Source organism: Triturus cristatus, chromosome 10 (genome assembly GCF_964204655.1).
Source record: "Triturus cristatus chromosome 10, aTriCri1.1, whole genome shotgun sequence".
Classification (NCBI taxonomy): Eukaryota; Metazoa; Chordata; class Amphibia; order Caudata; family Salamandridae; genus Triturus; species Triturus cristatus.
In genome coordinates, this window is record NC_140593.1 from 560,884,060 (window position 1) to 560,906,377 (window position 22,318).

The 22,318-nt window shown below is 45.5% G+C and overlaps 1 protein-coding gene across 1 annotated transcript; it reads right to left on the minus strand.

Annotated features, from left to right (window-relative positions):
* Positions 1-191: 191 nt before the first annotated feature.
* Positions 192-21,944, minus strand: CSRNP1 (cysteine and serine rich nuclear protein 1). Its single transcript, XM_085632063.1, has 5 exons — positions 21,401-21,944; positions 10,828-11,022; positions 7,074-7,333; positions 6,339-6,635; positions 192-5,639 (listed from the first exon to the last, which is right to left on the minus strand). Exons 1-5 carry the CDS (start codon positions 21,420-21,422, stop codon positions 4,632-4,634), a joined length of 1,782 nt encoding a protein of 593 aa, XP_085488189.1. The 5' UTR covers positions 21,423-21,944; the 3' UTR covers positions 192-4,631.
* Between the last annotated feature and the right edge of the window lie 374 nt (positions 21,945-22,318).

Below are 22,318 nucleotides of genomic sequence, written 5' to 3' on the forward strand. Positions count from 1 at the left end.
GTAGAACACTGAGCCAAGTTATACTTGCAGCTGAAGATCGCTGTGTTTGGAAGATCCAAGAAACACAACAAATAAACAAAAAACAGAAAAGCTCCCAGAAGGCCTGGCAAATTCTCTACTGCTTCTTTAATGAAATAAGATAAAGTATTCAGACTTTGAATTTTTTCCACTACAAAATAATCTATCACACGTAATTTTCAAATATTTTTTATTGAAAGGGTAATGGAAATGTTCTTCATATTGCTTCCATGAAATGACAGACAGCTGCTGCAGACAATAATTTTGTATGTTTACAAATCAGAAGGCAGAAGGTAAAAATAAAGTTTTGTTTTCTTACTTTTACCCGTAAGCAAAATAAATCACAATATATACAGAAATGAAAAGCAAAAATAAAGCCATGTTGAAACACGTTTCCCGATCAATACATTAGATAATTACAGACTGTCAATAAATACCCATTATAAAATTGTTTTACAGGCAATTTTTACATGGATAATGGGAGCATATTTACAGGTCTGTGCCCATATAAGAGTACAATCTTTCTTCTTTTGGCACAAATGCAAATAAAATAATAAATTAGATCTGAAGGTGAAGAAAAAAAAAATATATCACGAAGGCAGGTGGATTTTTCTCTAATTCACTTAAAATTAAATATACAGTATAGAATGCAGAGAAATCTTGGAATGTTCTAAAAGTAATCTTGTGTTAGTGCCAATAAATAATACCAGTACCAGACATTTTGTCAGTGTTTACAAGAGTCTTAAGTAAAAATATCAAATAAATTATTCTGCAATAAATAACTCCACAATTGTACCCCCCTCCCCATTTGTAGTATGTAGCCATGGCTAGTGTGATTTTGTTGTCAGTCCAAAGTTACTTTGTCTGCCATTTAGAGATCAGAAAGCACGCGAGTGCTTGAAGACTCTTCAGTGCAGCACTTGATTTACAATCTAACTGGTCACAAAGGACTGTAGAACAACATGATGCAAGCCAAAAGGCCTCATACAAATATACAATGTTTCTGACATGGAAATTGGAGCTAAGGCAATTTGATTGAGCTAAGAAGGCATTTTTGAATGCAGGTGTTTTAGCTTCAGCAACAAGCAAAGCGAACACGCCAAATGGTCAGGCTCTAATACCACAGACCTTCAGCGAAAGATGTTCCTCTAAAATCTGTGCATATTAGTGAATATGACCTGCGGGAGGGCTGCTGAAAGAGCTGCATGGAAATTTTAAAACCGGTTGGCAAACTTTTGCTCACCGATTTTAAAAGCCTACCATGGCCAGCTACGACTGTTCTGCAACTACAAAAGGAAAGGAATTACATTTGCTGGGCACAGCTAAATCCTGCGGTCAGTGGTAACACAATATGGTGCAACACCATAAATGAAAGCCCAGAAGGAGAACTTTGGAACCCCACGCCTTCCACAAAAGAGATATGGAATAATTGAACTAATTATGGCATACAGCTCAACCAGATATGAAAAGAGATCACTCCAGCATGCTGGATAGAGGAGTGGCAGATACTAGTTGGGGCTACGCAAGCAACCAACAACGTTGAGGCTGTGGTAAATCAATAAATCACTCATTAAAGCACAAGTGCAATTTCTCTTCTGCTAGGGTATGTACATTTAGGAGGGCATCTGAACATACAAACTAGACCAACACAGTTGTGTTGGTGTAGGCACTTATGTGTATTAATACAATACAGAGCACATCCAATCTTAAATTTTTCTGAACAAACCTAAAGTAAAATTTGTGTTGGCCAATCTGGTTATTAGATACATTTGATGTGGGAAAATGGGAAAAATATGCTGGTCCAGAAATAAGCATGCTTCTGTGAGGGTTCGAAATAATCGAAACCCTCTATAACTTTGTCAACAGTAATGCACAAGTAATATTTGCACATACGTCACCATTCACCAAGATATTTTTACTTCGATTTATCAGTGGTGAAGAGCATACAATGGGTTTGAGCTTATGCACACAACAGTCAAGTAAAGGTCAATTAGATGGCACTTTGTTGACCTATTGGTTTTGCCAAAGCATTTTCAGAAAGAAAAAGTGGGATGTTGAGATTGTGTCATTCCACAGGCATGGGCATGCGCAGTGATGCAGGAGTCATCACGCATGCCTAAGCAATGCTGCGCGAGTCATATTTTTTCAGGTCACTTACAGATCTAAAAAGGCAAATGCCACTTGCCTCTAAAAATTCAATGTGGTGCAGCCAGGCAGCAAATGGCAGCTTCTGGGCCCTCAAAAAATGTCTAAGGTACGTGGAGGGTGGGAGTGAGAAGCACTGGCGAGGAAGGACGCTGGGACACCGGAGGCATGCAGAAGCCTTTTTTGCACTGCAAAGTGGCCCGGCAGCAGATGGCAGCTGCTGGTCACCCAAAAAGGAACATGAAAGCAGTTTTTAATTATTATTATTATTTTTTTTTATTTTTAATGGGCTGCTAGTGGTAAGGCGAAATCGCAGACCAGGTGAGGATGCGGGTGGAGAGCGACAGTGGGGAAAGGAAGCAGCAAAAGATAAAGAGCTAAAAAAAAAAAAAATGCATGTACTCTCATGGAGTGCTTAATGGAAAAGAAAAAAATTAGTAAGCAAAAAAATAATAATAATAATAAAGCAGTAGCCAGATACAAGTCAGTCAATCAAAAGGATGGCAAAGAGGTTACACTCTGGGGGGGGGGGGGGGGGGGGGGGTCGCAAACAATAGAGGAAAAGAGCGAGCCATTGAATAAGAAGCAAATCAAAGGCGAGAGACAATACCAATGGTAATTAATTTGGGGATGGGGCTCTAAGCCCACAACGTTTTTGGTATGGTTCACAAGAGACTTTTGCCTACAGACAGCTAAAAGCCATCCGATAGGCGAGACCGAATAAGAACTATTTACATAATGTTAGGCCAACAGTTATAAGCCAACTAACTGCAGAGTATCCAAGTCGGTATTAATTTGATAATGGTGGTTTGCACTTAAGATCTGTTTAATGCAGTTGCCTGTATTTTGGAACAATAGTTATTGTGCATGCAATAAACTGTGACAGGATAAGGTTAGTGTCTCTGAAGGGGGAAGAAAACAACAGATATCACAATGTACTCAGGAGAACAACTTTTGTAAAGACGCCTGTGTTTATGTTCTGGCTAAAGACCAATTTTTTCTATCATAACTCATTACACTTAAATTACATTTTAATATCTCAAACTTAAATACACATTTTCCCGCCACAATTGGCTAGTCTTCCATTTAAAATATTACAAGTGGATTTTTTATTACAAATAAAAAACAAATGCCAAATTGCCCATTGTTTACATATTTCCTTAAAAAGAGTATAAAAGCAATAAATGGCTCAATAACTTCATTTGAGATCACTTTACTCGTGTTAACTCTTGTTGCTTATAAAAACAGTATAAATAGTCTGGTTCATGCTGCTTTGACTGTTAAAATAAACCCTTTCGTTTTTGCAGTAAGGAACACTTCTTTTTTTTTTTAATTAGAGTGGGAAATTAATGTTGCTACAGCTTGCTTTGCTTTTAAAAACGGGAAACAAATATCCACAGATGAAAAAGGCCCAAAGCATGGCAACTTCTGCTACAAATGGCCACAAGACTTAGGCGGGCATTACTACACTGGATCCTGGAAGATCTCATGGCCAAATCCTTAAAAAATTAAATAAATTATAAAATAATTTATGAAAACCGGTCTTAAATAGTTATTACTGAATAGTTAATGGTTCACTTCACGTGGCTATCACTCCACTCTCTCATTATAAATTAAGGACCTTCGTTACCAAGATGTCTTGGTTGATAGAAAAAACTACTTTCTTAGGACTCTAAACCCATCCTTCTCCTGCCGCCCCATCTTCGAGAAATGCTAAAGAATCACAGAAAAGGTATTCACTAGTCCGGAGGAGAAACCTTTAACTTTGAACAGTGTGGTGTCTTTCTAGTCAGCGTAAAACACGGTATTGCACTTTCAGGTCCACTGTACAAAGACACAGTGCTTTTAGATCATGTAAAAGTGATTGTGCATCTAATACAGAAGAGGTATTCAAATAATATTCATGTGCACAGGGGCTTTTGGAGGCCGATTGCAAATGGAATCTCGGAATTTGTACCAAAAAAGAAACCCCAACTGCGCTGTACGGACTGGGGGTGTTGCTGTAAACTGTCGCCGGCAGAAAAAAACACATGAGTAGTGTATTGTAGCTCTTTAGCATTTCTTCACTTAAAAAAATAAATATGTAATGTTGTTCAAAAAGCTGGAGTTTTTGTATTATGCCAACAGCTGTTTCCATCATAAGGTTTTTTTTTTTAATTTAAACAGAAACACAAAAACTTCACGTGTACCTTTCTGTGCAAGTCACAGCTCAGTTATTTCTTTCTTGCGACCCCCCCCCCCCCAAATCCCCGAACAAACCCCATGAGGCTCATAAGAAATCTGTACACCAAATGGCTACAGTGTAGAAATAGTATTCCAAAATAGCTGTGTTTTAGAAAGGCCAGGATGAACAAACAATTCCATGTAAACCTCAGAGAAAGTTCTCAATGCATTTTTTTTTTCCTGCGGAGAGTGTGTTCAAGAATAATTTAAAGATTGGGTTTTATTGTTCGAGTCTGCCTCCACTTCTATACTGTCACAGTTTCTGTCAGCGAGGACTTGATTGCATCTTCCAGGAGCTGATTGTCTGTAAATGGGGCAGGGGTTTCTGGCACGGACTCGGATAGGCCAATTAAAGATTCCAGAAAACATGTACTCTGGTCGCCCGGTTGGGAAAAGCCAGGAAAGGATGGCAGCTGGAACTGTAAAGCAGAAAAGTTGTCCAGGTTCTCATATTCCTTTAAAGAGTTATACAGCGGTCCCAAGTTGTAGTCTGAATAGGACTGAAAAAAGTCAAAGGAGTCCGAGGATAAACTGAGGTCGGTGTAGCTCTTTGAGCAGTGTTCTGCTGGTGAAGATGGGAAAGGTGGCCCATCAGATAGAGCCGATGCTGTACCATCCAAAAAGAAGCTTGCATCCTGGTTAGCATTTTCATCTAAGCAGTTTGAAATGTTTGATAAATGGCTGAAGTAGTTCTCGCAGCCCAGATTCCCAACACTTGACCCACGCTGGTCATCTATATGGTCACTAAAGAAGTCATCCGTGTGAAAGTAGCTCAGGTTGTCTTGGCAATCACTGCTGGTTTCCTCATTCTCAGAGTCGTTGAAGTGAAGGATTCTCGCCAGGTTTTCGTCATCAACATCAGACTGGGACTTATCGGACATGACCGCTTCGTCCTGCTCCTCAGAATCCTCACTCTGGTTTGACGAGACGGACGAGTCGGTCATATCGCTGCTGCAGCTGTTCTCCCCCACAGCTCCTAGGTCGATGCTGAACTGAAATGAAGGAGCAAGAGGAACGTCCCTTTCTTCGTACACACTTTTTTCTGGGGGGCCGCCAAACGGGTGGAGTCGGTCGTGGAAGGACGGATCATGCTCCATAGGCCTCTCCTCGCTCTGCTGCTTCTGTTCCAGTTCCAGTTTCATGATGGTGTGGATATGGTGAGTCTGAACCCTGGCCTGGTTGAATTCGATCCTTCCTTCTCGGTTCCCACAGCCGTCCTTTGAACAACCACAAGGAAACGATGTGTGATCCATCTAAAACAGCAAAAAGAACAGAATGTCAATAAAGAATTATATTTTGAATTTCATCAAATACTTGCGGCAAAGAGTTGCAGTTTTTCGGTTGCCTAAACAAAGTCGACAAGAGAGCAAACATTTTCAACAGGTAGAGAATCCACGACCATACTGAAGAGAGGAGGACAGGGCACTGGATATGAAAACGAACAGAGAATCGGACGGCCTAGGATTCAGGAGAAACAAATAGTTAAGAAAGAGGAGTTAAAGAAAACCAGAATAGTAGTAGAGACAAAATACAAATGTCAAATTCAAAGTGCAGAAAGAAGAAAGATGGAAGACAGAAGAAGTAAAAGATGATTTGAGCGTCTGGAGCAGCTATAGTTTCAGGTCGGGGAAGGAGGACGGAGAGAACTGGACATCGGCTACATTGCAGCTCCTAATTCACACCCAAAGCAAGGTTCCCAATACCTGCAGACTTCCCTACAGGCTGCTGTTCTTACGAAGAGAAGATTATCCCTCAATTTACATTTGTGAAATTCAGCATAAAGTAAGGATTTGAAAACGGATTAATTTTTGCAATATAGATTTCACTCAAAAAACAGAAGAAATTGGGGGTTCTGTAGATGCACACAAGTACAAAGCCTTCAGCTGCTGTTGAAAGAGTTAAAAATTGTCAATTTGCACTGGTTTCAGATTCGTGCAAATGTCTACACGTACCTGACACTTGATTCCCGCTATGCTGCAGCTGCAGGTCTCTGGCTCGCAGAACTCTTGGCAGTCGCAGCCGCAGTCTTCACGCGACAGGCGAATGTTATGCAGCTCACGTTTTTCCTCTTTGTCGATCTTCTTCACACCAACTGCTTTCAACAGTGCACGCCGCTTCTTGGCAGGGAACGGCTGCAGGAAAAAACCTTCTTCTACTTCAATGTTATTCACATCAATGTCGTCATCCGAGATGTCATCCGTGGTGAGGCGATTGGCCTCATCAGACTCTTTAGTACCGTTCATGGTTAACTAAGTAAAGGAAAAAAGAGGCAATATGAATGTATGCTATGCATAGACTACTACACAATGCACCACTACTTTCCACTGATCAGCAAATTGGTTGTGCAACAGTTGCGCTCAAGTTAAGATCTAAATAGGACTTCAAGATTTAATATCAGCTGCTTAAAAAAGTCGTCTAAGACCTTCGCATGTGAAAATAAATGACTTAAGCCAGAACAAAAAAAAAACAAAAAAAGATGTTTTAGAGGTCTATGGACTTCTCAGCTGCTTGCCTCCACAAACCACCACTTTAGTTCTTTACCGCAAATCATTAAAGACTCAGAATATACCCACTGGGTTAGCTAAGTCACTAGTCCAAGCAACTATGGGCTCTTGCAGATGTAAACCAAAGTCGACATTTAGATTCACAGAGCTAAAACAAGACAAAAAGCACAGCCAGCTACATACCTTCCATTTGAGAGCCTGCAGTTTCTCCTCTTTTAAGCGCTCCTTGATTCTCTCCCGCCTGCAGCTCTCCTGCTCTTTCGAGAATTCGGCCAGAGTGAACTGCCTGCACGAGGCGTGCCTTCTCACCATGCCCAGGGTGCAGCCACCACGGCTGGGGACACTGGTGAACCCCTGGCAGCGGGGAAAGTAGAATACAGTGACCCGGTCGAAGTCCACATTGTTCCTCTTAATTCGTTTTGCCTTCTTGAGAATGGACGTAGCTTAAGAAAAGAAAAAAATAAGGGAAAAATAAGTACTTCAAAATAACTTTTCATCAAATGTATTTTCTATATACACAATCTAACACGAAAACAAAACAACAGGTTGTATAAATAGTTCTAGCATGAACAATAGCTCAAGGGGTTAATCAGATGCCCTGGATATTAAGAAGGCCAACAAATCATGCGAAGATACGGTCACAAATTCTGATCTGCTTACTGAAAATCAGGTTTAGAAAAGCTGCACCTAAAGAAACTGATCTTATTGGTAAGGACCCGTGCTTGAAATGGAAAAATAGAAGTGCTGGTACTCTGTACCAGAGTACCTGCTTGTTACTGAGAAGTGCTGGTACTCTCCAATTAAAAGTATTGCATCTCCCTTGAGGCGTGCCGGTACTCCATACAGGACAGTACCGGCCCATTTAAAACACTGGTTAGGACAGTGGAGTGTGGGGTGGAAAAAGCAAGCCCCCTTGGCCTAAAGCCTGCCCTGAAAGGCTAGCAATTCAATCTCCGAAGGAAGGATGTGATCTAGTGGCCAATTGGTCAACTAGATCAAAGTCCAGATTTCCTATGTTTTCTGATGCAACTCACACAGACAGTTACTTGAGAAAATTGGAAGCACAGAGAAAGCAAGTTAAACTTCCTAATATAATGCAATTTCCATAACCATGAGACACAGAAAACAGACAACACCAGTATGAAAAGCTACCGGAAGAGGAAACACTGAACATTCTATTCGGCATGAAAGTGCCAAGAGGCGATTCGCTTTGTAGTGCTGCAATGTACGTCCTCTCAATAAGAGAAGTGTGGCTCACTGGTTAGAGGAGGCAGACCTTGAAGCAGAGGTCAGCCCGGGACCAGGGTTCAATTCCCAGCTCGGCTGGGTCTTGAGTCCATAAATGTCCATGGACTCGATAATTCTCGCTCCAGTGCATACTCGATTCATGGGTTCACACTCTGCGACTCTGGGCAATAGCTTGCTTAATCTCCACATGGGCCCCTCGCGGCGGGATGCCTGGCTTTCACCTTGTGGATGCCCTGCCGGGTTATCTCACAGGGGGAATACCAGGATGGGTTCCCTAAGCAAGCGCTTAGAGACCGCTTGGTGATTTGCGCTATATAAATTCCTGCACATTTACATTTACATTACATTTACAAGAGAGCGACTCATACGGCGGGAAGCTAAGGAAAGGAACTTCCGTGAAAATCCTGATAAACAGATAATCCTGGTATCCCACCAGCCGCGATGCAGCACCGCCTGTGACTGCCCACTGGGAGAAAGCAGACATCCCCAGCTGCCTACCAAGAGACTGACAGGAAAAGAGCGTCTGTAAAGAGGAGGCGGGAACAGAAGCTGGTGCATTACTAGAGAGCAAAAGGCAGCCATTCAGAGCCCAGAGGACCGGGCCTAGACTACACCAGAAGGCCACCAGCCCCGCTGCGGAACTTTCTAAACATACAATAAAAAGGTGCTATCCACAGTGGGTAAAATACACGAACAATTCCCTTTACCCATGTTTGCACCACTAACATTCCCAAAAGAAGGAATTGCTGGATGTTCCTATGTCCGCTTTGGGACATCATTCGCTAGATGGCCCCTTAATGACCGAACAGCAGAAGGACCCAAAGTATACTTTACTCCCATTGCTTTTAATGGGGTATGAAAAAGTAAAAAGAGTTGGATTTTAATGTGAAGATTTGCTATCTGCGTGCAGGGAGTGGGGATTTTGCAACACCAGCTCAAGTTCAATCAAGGACAAAATAATAGTGCGGCCAACTGTGGAGGGCTGGCTCCTCCAGTGAGCTGTCGCGGCAAGTGCTTTATGGCTGCTAACAGCACTCGATAAGCTTTTTACATGCATCGCCTCTCGACCGCGCAGAGGATGCAGGCTTTTCTGTGTGTGTGGTTCATAAAAAAAAAACTCTCAAGTGGAAATTGATATTTGTATGTGCCACTAGATTTATGGTGGGCGTTTGGGGGAACCAGGCGTTAAAAACAAAGGCAGTGGAAAGCCGAAGAACACACCAGAAAAATCACAATTGGCACATTTGGAGTCTGGTGTAAGAACGGCTCCTGCCCTTGCCCTGACCTCCTGCCCACTCTTCTGCTGATGACCCCGGTCTGTTTACAAAGTGGAAGGCGAGAGACCGCCGGAACCATGGCGGGCAGCTCACATTAGTGCCCCCCTCCCAGCCCGCACAGGAAACGCACCGAGAGACCAGACGAGGTTGCCGGTCTGTTTATTCAAATGCTAATATCTCTCCGGACAAACACATGAACTGCAAACTGATTTTACAAGTGCAATTGCGACAATAAGGGGAGGGGGAATACTAGGTTGGAACTGTGGCGAAATATACCTTTGATCGTGCAAGTTGCCTTTTATTGTCAATGTGTTTATTAATTTAAACATACTCTCTTTAGGCTCTTTTGGTTCTGGGCTGGAGTGCGGTAAACCAGCTCTTACTCCACCGGTTGCATGTCGTGAAATGGCTTAAGGACATTTTATCCGGTGAGGTTTCCCAACAGACCTAGGACACCACGTCAGAGGTGGTCAATGAACACACCCCATGGAACACAGGAAGTCTGGAACCGACGTGCAATGTAAAACCTCTGCCTTCAACACTAACAGCTACACAATGCAAGCTGGAAGCACGTCAAGGTCGTGGCCTCAATGCCACAAACCTGTCACCTCGATGCTTGGACGAAGAGCAGCAGCATTCGATCACAACCACGAGCCCCACCCGGCCGTCTGACCAGCATACAGTCAAAAAAGAGTGAGGATTATGAACGTATATAACACCGGAGATGGAAAGACTTTCCACAATGAGCATCTTGGTTTTGACTAGCATTCACAGGGCTCACATCTGTGGCCTCCGACCAGTGGGGAGTTCGGTCGGGCTGGTACCCAGTGGTGAAGCTGTTTTTGATGCACTTTCCAACTATGAATGAGACCTGGGGCTGCGCCCGCCAAGAGGCGGATGCCAGATAAGAAGCATGCGATGCTAAAAAGGTTACACAAGTTCATCCCCTTCTCCACTCTGGTAGTCGCTATGAGAGAAAAAAAAGCCGCCAGCACACGCTGGCACCGTCGAGAGAGGCCTCCAGCGCCAACTGGCTGCTGGCTTTAGGCAAGCGGCAGGCAGAAATGATTAACTCCCAAAATGACAGCACGTGCAGTCATGCAAGACAACAAGGCCTAATACAATTAAAAGCCCTGCCATAAGGAAGTGAAACGTAACATGTATGATTCCAGGGTGACTCCTGCGACAAATGCTGGCAGGACGAGAAGGTCGGGCAGACTGCGCCGTGCATTCTATTGAGCGGCAGAAAAGGCCTCCGGGGTTCTTTAGCATCTCATAATGGCCACTCTGTGGCAAGTCAACAACCACTTCCCCTCGCCCCCCCTACCTCCCACCCATCCCCCACCACTAGAGTAGCCGCGTAGCTGGGCCAGTCCGCGCATGCGCACAAAGCAGCCCTGCTGGATACGTACGGGTGAAATCACGGACGGATAAGGCAGTGCTGGTCGTGGCGTCGGGGCTGGAGCTCTCCTCGTCAGAGTCCCAGCTGGAGGAGGCCACAGAGGAGGAGGAAGGGGAGGACGACGAGCTGTACGTGGCGTCATCCTCGAGCTCGGCGTACTTCCGTTTCAGGAGCCCACTCATGGTGCAGGTGGACTTCTCAAAGGCTACCTGTGGAGGGAAAAGAAGAGAGGGCTCAGTCGAGACGTCACAAAGAAGGCATGGAAAGGTTGTCAATACAGACAGCGAGCAAAATATGCATAAGGATGGTCGTGAAAGGCCAAAGACTCGCTGGCTTGTAGGGTCATCCCATCCCATCCCATCGGATCAACTCAGCCCTAGTCATACTAGCCTTTCACAGGAGTAAGTATGTTTTGGAGCGCTATTGGCAATATTCTGTACGTGAATGCTCAAACAAAAACATGGAGGTCATTTAGGGTTCGCAGCTGTGACCCCCTGGCTTGCCTCTTGAACTGCCTTTGAGACCCCTGGCCTCAGAGATGGGGAAAATTAGTGCCAAAAACACAGGGGGTGACTCCGCACTTTTTTTTTCTGCCCACTTTGCTTTATTAATGGTGGATAATATTGTGTTATTACTAATGTAATAAACAACATGGAGCACAAGGGAATGGGCCCTTTGGTGACAGCAAATGTAAGTAAAAATGCATGTAGTGTACATTCTTGTGTGTTTATGTGGTGGGTGTATGTGTGAGCAAGTGCGACGTGTGTGAGAGATTCAGTGACAGGTAGCGAGTGAGAATGTGTGAAGTTGTTTTATTATGTATGGAGTGAGTCACAACAGGTAACAATGAGTGACTGCAAGGAGTGAGTGCGAATAAGAATAAGTGAAAGGACGAGTTAAAAAGTGAGAAAGAATGAATGAGCGAGTGTGTTAGTGAATGTAATTAAGTGCGAGTGAAAATGTGGTGCTTTGCTTGCAAGCCTGTTGTTGGCCCTGGCCTACTGGAGGCAATTCTAGTCTCAGAGCGCCGCCCATGGTAAAACACCGGCGCTGGCATTCCTGAGCCACTTCTCAAGTGACAGACACCTGTAAGAAATGCTGGCACAGTGGAGGTACTTCTTGGCATAATGAACACATGGTAAAATACAGGTAAAGGCTTACTAGGGGTAAGACTTGGCAAAATGCACTATTTGACAATACTCTTAAATATTTCTTAAGGAGGAAAAGTCCCCTAGCAGTAGTTTTACTTTCTCACTTCCCCTTGCTCTCTGCAGTCCAGAGCAAGTGTTTCACAGAACTTTCAAAGCTCAAGTCAGCAGAGTGATGTAGACGGGATCTAAATCAGACCTGTGTGTGGGTGGCTATACATTCCTCACGTGGAGCTTCAGTAATGTCAATTACGGATTGTTACTATTGAACACCCATCGCTTTCTTCCAATCTGATTTGTATGCAGCAACAAGAGGGTAGGATGAGTACTGGAAAGGGAGCAGTCGCCGTTATGAAAGCAGTTGATTTGTGATGCGAGCGGTTAAAGTGTATTTTTTTGGGGAAAAACACTGTTTCTGACCACTGCTTTGCTGTTACTACAGACAATGTAGACGTGTTTGTGGTCAGTATATGGCAAGGGTGAGAGAGCAAGGATCACGTAGGAACTGACTGCGAATACAGCCTACTAACGCCAAGCGCAGACTTCTTCATCCGCCACGCTATAAATAAGGAACCACGGGTGAAGGGGGCAACTTAAAGGGGACGCGCAAAAGGACTGCAGCCCGCCCCTCCCGTGGCGATGCAGAGAGCTGCTCACATCACAGGGGTGCCACCATACCGCGTGCTATCACCGCACTCGCCAGACAGCACCACAGCGCGTGAATATTTGGCCTCCCAGAAGCCCCTGCGCGGTGTGGCACATGCCGCGTCACCTGCACAAACGTCAAGCTAGGACAGATGTTACTGCCGTGAAGGACTCCAATCTAATGTGGTTTTCTAACCACTGCATACTGTCTCGACCACTTTCCATTTAGTTAGCGGCCAATAGGCTGTCTAATAAGAAAGAAAAAAACCCACAAATATGCCCGTCAGCTGAGCGCAATCCCCAAACAGGATTTACAAGCAACATGCCCAGAGGGACGAGCGAGTCTGAGGCGCATATTAATTGAAGCCTTTCAGAGCAAACACTTAAAAATAGGTTACGCGTTTCCCATCGATCTTCCTCGCCTGACCAAAATTCCCAACAAATCCCACATTAGCCTTTATAGATTTGAAACCAATTTAAAAATAGATGACAGCATTTCGAGAATGTTACTTATAATGAGTGCAATGAAAGCCACTGTGCCATTTCATATAGAGACGCGCTCACTGCAGGAAAATGCTACTTCACGGAAGTGTTTGCACAAGTGAACTGAACGGTGAACCGCACATTTCCATGCTAAAAATGTTTGATACACTAGGCGCTCAACTGGCTGCAAAGGCCCAAAGGGTTTACCTTTGGACAAAATTGAACGTCTTCGCTTTCAAAAGATGCAACATTAATTTCCAATTCTATACATATATATTAAAACATGCCAGATGAACGCTTCCAGGTAGCTGTACTTTTGATTCCCAGATTCAAGAAAAAAATTCTAGCAGAATAAATACCTACTTTGCTAAATTTTTTAAAAAAAGAATCATTTCCATGTAGTCTTTGCTCAATCCAGCTCTCCGTTAACAAACAACCCACGTCTCATCTTCAAGAGTTAAACGCATTCGAGAAAAACAGCCGCTTTCTGTAAAAACATGAAGTTACTAGAAGAAGGCTGTAACTTTTCAGCAGGGGGGAAAAGCACCTCAACTATTACTGGAAGATGACGCGAGCGGCTGTGTGCGCGTGCCCAAGTGAAGCGAGAATCCATGACAGGCGCGGGGTAAATTTAGAAACTTCCTTTACGAGAGCGGTGGGCGGAAGTTCTTGGAATATCCCCACCAGAGCTGCGAGGGAGGCTGGAGGCGCTCTGCTGCGGCTTCAGTCATTCCTTGGCTGCCGTCTCCAAAAGGCTGCTTGCGGGGTTAACGTGGCATGGTTTGTGGGAGTACAGGAAGCAGCGTGCACGACTGTGGTGCTGGTAAACATAACATTTTAGGTGGATCATATTACCAAGCAATTGCGGGTATGACTGATGGCCAGCAAGGTATGTACAGGTTACAGCTTGCAGGAAAGCATCGGAGATCAGTGTGTTTTGTTGTGTGGGATTGCTGAGTGAGGGGGGGGGGGCTTAGAATGCTGGGCAGTAGATGCTACCCACCGCGCCACATCCGAGAGCCAATCATTATCTTTTATACATTCTAGAACCCTTACGTTTGCAAATGTAGATGCATTAGCCACTTCCATTTCAATATTCAGACTTCAAAAAATTAATTAAGAGAATCTGGATATTTTGACGACGGCTGCGGAGAACTAGTGAATTTCCGCTTTACGCACAGTATCTCGCTAAGCCATTCCAATTTCCGCTAGAGGGATACTGCCAGACACAAAAGGTAACAAAGGGCTGGAGTTTAACAAAACTTTAGCAAAAGGGCAGCAAAAACCGCAGAGCGCCACCTTGGAAAGCTCCCACAGATAGTCACAAAAAATGTATACACAACACAAGGCCTCCGAACACAGGTGCCATTACCCTTCCTTGGCAAAGACCCTTAACAGATGGGCTGTGCAGCCAACTCACCACCGGGCTCTACCGCGTACTTGATAAACACACGACACGCACCACCACTGGATTTTAAGAACATATTCCCCATACAGACTGAGATAAGCAGACACTCCTGTTGAACTAGCATACCAACAGCCAACATGATTTGTTACTTTGACTCTAAAACCATGTTCTCGGGCCTGTAAACGTTACAAATGCCCAGCTGATTACGCAGCAACGCCACGAGCCAATCCTGTACGCTCCACAAACCATTCGGACAGGTTTGTCTGCTCGCTTCCAGGGGAGTCCCTCGGATTGAAGAGACGGGTGACAGAGTGCCACCCATCGCATCCGCTCTGCCTCACACTGGCACGAGCGCAGCTTCCCTGTCAGAGACAACCTGGTGGGTTTCACAGCCCCCTCTGAACAGTTTGAAACTAGAGAGCACGCAGAGAACACAAGATACTTTAGGGAGGGGAGTGGGGCTATCTGGTTAAGAGTTTGACATTGCTAATCCTGTTCCTAAACCAAGCACCTCTAAACGCACCCACTGCCCTCGTTTTTCGGTATGCAAAACACGACAACTCTTCATTCTGAAACGTTCATTTCTTAAAACAGTCCTTGATAATTACCGCGTTTCCCCTTCTGTGAAATGCAGAGGTGGCTTCACAGCCAAGAAATCACCTCCGCAGAGGTGGCCCTGCTCCGCGAGAGGCGGGAATCACGGGCTCCGGCACCGCACCGCACGGCGTCAGATAAAGCAATCAGTACTCACTCCCCGCCGCCTGTCTGCTGACGGGCAGCTAATTTGCAAAGTGTCTGGAGACAGGCGCACATATGCCGTCTGACAGCTTGTTATGTCACAGCCATGTTGAATCTTAATGTGCGAGCGCACGGAACCCAGGAGAGCCCGACTCTGCGCCATTCCCAAGAAAGGGACCATTTTATAACCCTGCACAGGGGGCTCCAGGGTGTTTAATGGGAGGGGAGAAACAGGTGAGCCCCCGAGTACACACAAGCAGGGGCGGACGGTTCCAAGGCTAAGAAACATGGTCTCGCGCCAAATCCAAGAAACAGACTCTCAATAATGGAAGAACTGTGGAGATCAGAGGCCGCGCGAGCAGGCACTGACCCGACACAGGGACAACCTACGCCTTACTACAAATCCACGCCAAAAGACCACCCACTAAACCACATCCTGGTGCATCTTGTTATTGCAATAAGATCAGATGCATTAGGTCATACCTACTGGAGTAGGTCTGTAGTGGAGTCCAGTAGCAACCCATTTAATAGCCCATATCTACTCTTACCCACCAAATACATCTTCTTTCTTCCTCAATTTTATGTTCATCTTTCGCTTATCCAAATTATTGTGAATCACACACACACACACTTAATGGCTTCAAACGTACATAGCACATATGGCTACTTTCAGACTGCTGCTGTCCACCAATAAATGCAGCACCTACATGCTGCACGGATTGATTTACTGTTGTCCATCTCAAATATATCTGCATCTTGCTGCCTTGTCATTGCACCCACATAGCTATTATTTAAAGCGACCTTTGCTCTATAAAAATGAGTAAGTGTAAAAATAAATAAGCAGACGAAGGCGTCACACGTCAGGTACACTTTATTTCACACTGGGAGAAACAGTGTGCCCCAAGGGTGCAAATAGTCCAGCGTGCACATCTGATGAACACAGTTCAAAAACAAGTTCACCCCTTGCATGACCCACAGCAATGGAGAGCTCCGCATAATGGACTTAGAATGTTGCAAAGAACTTCAGTCAACCAAATACAAGACAGGAAGGCCACAGTGCAACAATTGTAGACGGCCAGTGCCAGTGTGTTCTATTACTACAGGCGTAGAGCCAACATGCTGCTGCAGGAGGTGAGGAAATGTACAGAACAGCAGAGTGGACAAAACAACTAACTGATGGCTGGTACACCACCAAGTAAGGAGACTTTCCAAAACCACAGACTAGATGACACCACAAGAGATCTTACAAGAAAATGGTAGAGATGAACTGTGATGGAGCAACACAGTTAGAATCAAACTCCGATTACAATTCAACTGCCTCTGTGGTGCCCACAAAGCCATTTATACAGAGAAACTAAACTACCTCTGCAGCAAGCCATTACTTCCTTGTGCACAACCAAATCCACCACTTCAAATTCAATAGAAACAGAACCTCACCCATACAGGAGCCCATTTGTACAGAATTGCGAGACACCCGCCTACTCACTGGAACCAAAACCAACCATCCTGTGTTTCGGTAAACTAGTCACTACAACTCTTCTGCCATCTATTTCACAAACGGATCGACTACAAACCACACCAACACATCTGCTCCACTTCCCTCACCACCCACCCACCCCAACTCAATTTCTCTCACCACTTACTGCCTGGGCCTTTCTTTGCCCCACCAAAACAATCTACCAGTTCTGTTGAGTCCACACCATGCCACACCAATGAACCATTCACCACCAGAGGCAGCTTCTTTTATTAACGTGCTAGTTTATTAACATGCTTTAAGTGTTAACAGTTCATTTCTCATACATAAATCTAGCACACCTCACCTACGCAAAAATGAACTGTTAAGGACTGATGCTGAGGACAGCATGGTGCCTGCCCCACATTTATTAGAACAGAGTGCACAACATACTACTTTCCCAAGATTACTTAACTTCACTTGGAGTTCTAAGGTCATGTAGGCCACTCAGTATCCATAAAGTTACAAAAACTCTCGATGGCTACTCATTTTCAACATTCTGGACACGTGTATCACTTCAACGCGTTCAGTTCCAGGTAACACCTCATTTACAGGTGCACTAGGTACAGATGCAGCGGGTACCAGGAAGCAAGGCATTCACTCGTTAATGTCGCTCTTAATTCACAATCACGGCAGTACCTTGCGCTGCGCAAAGATTACTGCAAGTTAGGAGTGAGGGTGAAGAAGTCCCGCAAGAACGCCTTTTTGTACCAAACTACACAGACATACTCCAAACAGAAGCCACACCCCCACCAGCGGCAAGTGCCATGCAGAGAAGTTGGAATGAGGCTGTCACACAGAGGTCACATAAGGACAGCGCTGCTGTGGCATCGGCCGATGGAGGTTTGCAGAGTTTACTGTACTCTATTCGCAAGCAAGGATCTTATCGATGAATGCCAATGTGCAGCCCGCTGACCAACATGTAAGATTGCAGTGCCCTGTTCAATATAGTTGGTTTAGGAGTCATTTTCAGCGTCCCTTCTTTTCACGAGCCATGCTTACATTCATTCATACACACACGAGTACCGTGTTATCAAACACACGGCCAATGAAGGTCGAGATGTTACGCACTTTTTTTTTTTTAAAGCTGTGAATCAAATAAGTCTACTGAAATGAAAAAAAATGGAGTTTCATTTTGCCAAAAATACACTTTTGGAAATACGAATATAATGAAATGTTCACAACTCGCAGGGTGTATATGTGTCTCTTCTTCAGGACTGAAACTTCGTGAGAAGACAAAGGTTGGAGCGAAAGGGGGGGGGGGGGGGCTGGCGGGAGCGATGGCCCTCCCTCCGCCGCTTCCTGCTCTCACCCCAGCACAAGGGAATGTCAGGAATTCATCGGTAATTGCCAGACTGCTCCCTTCACGTGACCGGCACACAGCAAGGCTCATTTAGGTCAAGCAAGGTGGGGAGCCTGGACACTCAAAGGGTTCAACAGCGGGATTTTCATCAAGGCGCGGACAGCTGAGCTCGGTCATGCTATGGACGACCGGCCTTACAGGAATAGATCATTGCGAGAAGTCAGACGTTGCGTCAAATGAAGCCGAACTATGTTTAGACTGGTTCACGCAGAGTGCCCCGACCTTTCAGTTGAGGTCATCAAAATAGAAGTACAATAAGAGGTTCAAGCTAAGTAGAACTAGGTCCCCGTGTTTAGGTGAAGGCTGAGCGATGGAAAATTAATATAAAGTTGATGAACATGAAAGAGAACGGAATTTCCTAAATTATGCATCCAACACAAAATGCACTTCATACTGAACGTGCGCACCCAATAAGGACGATGTGCGCAATTTCGAAACACAACTGGTCGCTTTAAGGAGGGGATGGGGGAATTCAAGGTGGTACTATATTTTACTGTAACCAATGAAAATAATACAAGTTCATCAAACTGTACAACTGCAGTAAAGGAAACTTGAGCTGTAATAATTTTATCATCAAACTAACACAATTAGTCATTCGCAGCTAATTTCCATGTCTCTTTCCACTAAGGAGGCTGAGGCGAGAGACTTCACACATTCCCTCCTCCCACGGCCTATTCATTATCTCTCGCTGACAGCTTGGAAATCAGCCAGACGGTTGCACAAGCACAACCCAGGCCGTCAGAAAGCGGAGGTACAGGTCCTCCCCAAACAGGAAACCGAAACGTACAAGCTGAAGAAAAAGAAGAGAGAAAAAAAAAAACACATCACAAACAAACACGGGTAGGCCCCGTGTATATATAAGCAGCAAGTACAGAAGTCTGTAAAACAGCCACACGACAACTGCTGGCATGCTCGTTGTGCAAACGGCTAGCGACTCTAGAACGAACTTTGCCCAAGAGCATTAGAACGCTCTACACGAGCACCAGATTGTGTAACACAATGTCAATTACTGTTTTTTTTAAGCTCGAGAAATGAAGTGTTTTGCCCAGAATCACAGAATGGTGCGGGGCGTCGAACCTGGTTTCTAAGTTCCACAGTGGGTAGCTTTGGCTGTTAGGCAATATACCCTCCCCGCTTTTCCGTTTTCTTTAAAGTTATAACAAACTCGCCACGGTTGTTTAAAAGTGAAGCAAAACACTTAAAGACCCCTCACTGTGTTTATAAACTGCTAACACTACAACAGAGTGGGTTAACTGGTTGTATGATGCATGCATCTCTCAGTGTTAGAGATGCAACGACTGCAATTCGTACTTTCACCGCCAAGCGACGCTATAACAATAGAAAACTGGATACTCTTGGAGGAAAAAAAATTGGAGGGACATTCAGCTTCTTCGCTCGGCGGTCCATTGACGTGAGAGTTTTGGTGGGAAAAGCGAAGATAACACATTACTTTTACAACAAACAAGAAAAAAATAAACAATGGACTCCACTCGAGTGCAGTGCAGCTGAAATCAGACCATCACTGAATTGCGAGTTCCACTTTGAATAAAAACTGCACATCAATTAAAGAAAGTTTTTGTTAATCACTATCCCGCCAGAAGCAGTACACGACGTAAAATGAACAAGGAAAAAAAAAATCCAAGCCTAAGCACTCTTAAGATATCAGAATAGTATTTACATAATAAGTTTATTAATTTAATGAAACTTGTTACAACTACTTTCTAATAGTTATGAGTAGCCAATTCACATTCCCAGCGGTTGCAGTGGAATTTACATTACTTATGTTCACATAAGAGGGTGTCAATTCCTTGAGAGGTACTGAGAGAATCAGACTTTATGGAAGTTGTTGAAACCCCTTAGGGGGGGGGTTCTCGGGCACCCTGCAAAAACACCATCTCTAAGAGAGATAAGGAAGGACCCTGGACGTCTTTGGAAAAGGGGACCAAGATAGCGTTGCCTTATAGGTAAGAACGAAATCAATATATATATTAAAAAAATCTCAATACCACCCAAATTCCACTTTCGGTGCGGTGCAAATAAAATCGAAAACATAATTTGGCCTGATTTGAAGGAAAGTGGGGGAGGGGAAGGTTTAAAACATTCTTGAAAGTCCGACCGCCAAGTCTGAGAGTCACTGCAGGGGGGTGGTACACTTCCCGCAAGAGAGCAGACAAACACTGCACGCGTTTGCACCAATGGTGTATAGTTAAACTGTGTACCCAGTGACTATCAAAGGTCATTCGTGTGAATTGAACAGCTCTGGATGAATGACCAAACATTTCAAAGAGAGCGCCCTATGATTGAACAAGGGTAATGACGGTTCATGAAAATAAAAACGCGATTCAAAATAAACCCAATATCACATAGATAAAACCACAAAGTACGTATAAAGTACAAAGCCACTCCGTGCCGAAGCATCTATAACATTGTTAAAAGAGCACCAAGAACAAATTCTCCCAATTTCGAATGTAGTTGCAAAAGTTGCCATCAAGAGGCATTTAAGAGCCTCAATGCGTTAAAGGGCGCCATCGACGCCACTCTACCGCGTCGGGGCGCTCGTGCATACAACCAACTCCAAGCAGCCACAACACCACAAAGCTACACACTTTTAATTACTTCGACTTCAGCTTCACCAGGACAGCACCCAGGACACCGAGAACAAGAAACTCATCACACCATCTGTGACCGCAGATAACAATGACACCGACCTCAAACCACCAAGGGGAGCACTTGCAGACAGGTAGAAGCCCACCCCCCTTCTGAAAGCCAGGTGTCATACATTTAGCACAGTAACAACACTCCCGGCCCAAAGCCCAATCAGCGAGAACTCGCCACTCACTGCCACCACCACTGGGGGCGTTATGCGCCGTCGGAAATACTGCCGCTCGCTGACAACGTCAGGGGGCGCTCGTGCACGCTGCCCACACCGATCATTTGCTGCTCGCCACTGCTACCTGAGGGCGTCCTAGCATACTGCTGGTGCAAAGCCGCCAGACATCCCTTCTGAGAAAAGACATCCCTTCTGAGAAGAACTCGAAAGCCCAACACTGCAAGGAGTGGCAGGAGAGCAGCCTGTGCACCAGCCAGCAAAGTGCATGTACTGTTCTCGCTAAATCGAACACTCACTTCTCACATTTGCAAACAGAGCCCCAGAGAAGGCTGCAATACTTGGACAATCACGCACCATACAAATTAAACCCCAGGGCATGTAGAGGCAATCCCGGTGACGAGAATGGAAGCGGGCTGTCACCCAGTGCCAATGTACCCGGGGCCGTTTGCAAGCACCTACCTGTTCCCTGGAGATCATCGCGGACTGCAGGTCTCGGATCTCCGGAGTCAGGCTCGGAAGACCTCCCAGTCCGTGGTCTCCCTCCGAGGCTATCCTATCTGCTCATGGCCGCCACGAAAGGCCAGAAAGGGCCTGCCGCCCTCCCGTCCTCCTCCTCCTCTGCTGGTTGCTGGAGCTAGTGCAAGGCTTCTAGTCTGCTGGCTCCGCCGGCAGCTGCGCGTGCTTGACGATCCTCCACGTCTCCTCCAATCCCTGCCCGAGATCGGGCGCGCGCACTTCACTGAAGTCCTATCCAAGGCCGTTCGAAGGTTCGATCCCCGCCTCCCTTCTATCAGGGGCACGCGCCGACTCCTCCTTGTCCAATCCGAGTAGCGGACAGCGTATCTCCTCCCTGCAGGTCCAGGGCTCGCGCTGTCTGCCTGCAGTTCCAACTCTTTCCAGTGCGGCGCGCGCGTTCTTCTAAGCAAGAGCTCCAAGCACGCGCAGCTCCTCCAGCGGTAGCTCGTTCCGCCTGCCTGGCTCCCTCTGTACTGAGGCTCTAGCTGAGCAGCGCTGCCTCTTTCCTCACATCGGAAAGATCCTCCCTCCACCCCCGCCTTCCTGGCTCTGACGTGGGCAGACAGTCCGCCTCCTGTCTGTGAGCGGAGGAGCTCCTTGTCCTCTGACGCCTGCCTGGGCAGCTCCCACCGCTCCTCCCCCAGCAGGAGCCGGAGCATAGTACAGTCTGTGCAGACTCTCACAGACTGGGGGAAGGGGGGTGGAACAAATGCTCATGCCTGGATGTTTCTACAGAGGAACGCGTAAAAGACAGTGCTTGCCCTCCTGAATGATGTAGGTTATTTGAGGGCCAAAAAAGTGGTTAATTCTGCCGCAGATAAGATATGCGCAGGTCTAAATTACACAACACTTCCACC

Coding starts and splice junctions, on each gene's coding strand:
- CSRNP1 (XM_085632063.1), bottom strand. CDS start 21,422: ATGATCTCCAGGGAACAGGTAG. Junction 11,023..21,400: donor GATCTCCAGGGAACAGGTAG/GTGCTTGCAAAC, acceptor CTCCACAGGTAG/CCTTTGAGAAGTCCACCTGC. Junction 7,334..10,827: donor ATCCGTCCGTGATTTCACCC/GTACGTATCCAG, acceptor TCTTTTCTTAAG/CTACGTCCATTCTCAAGAAG.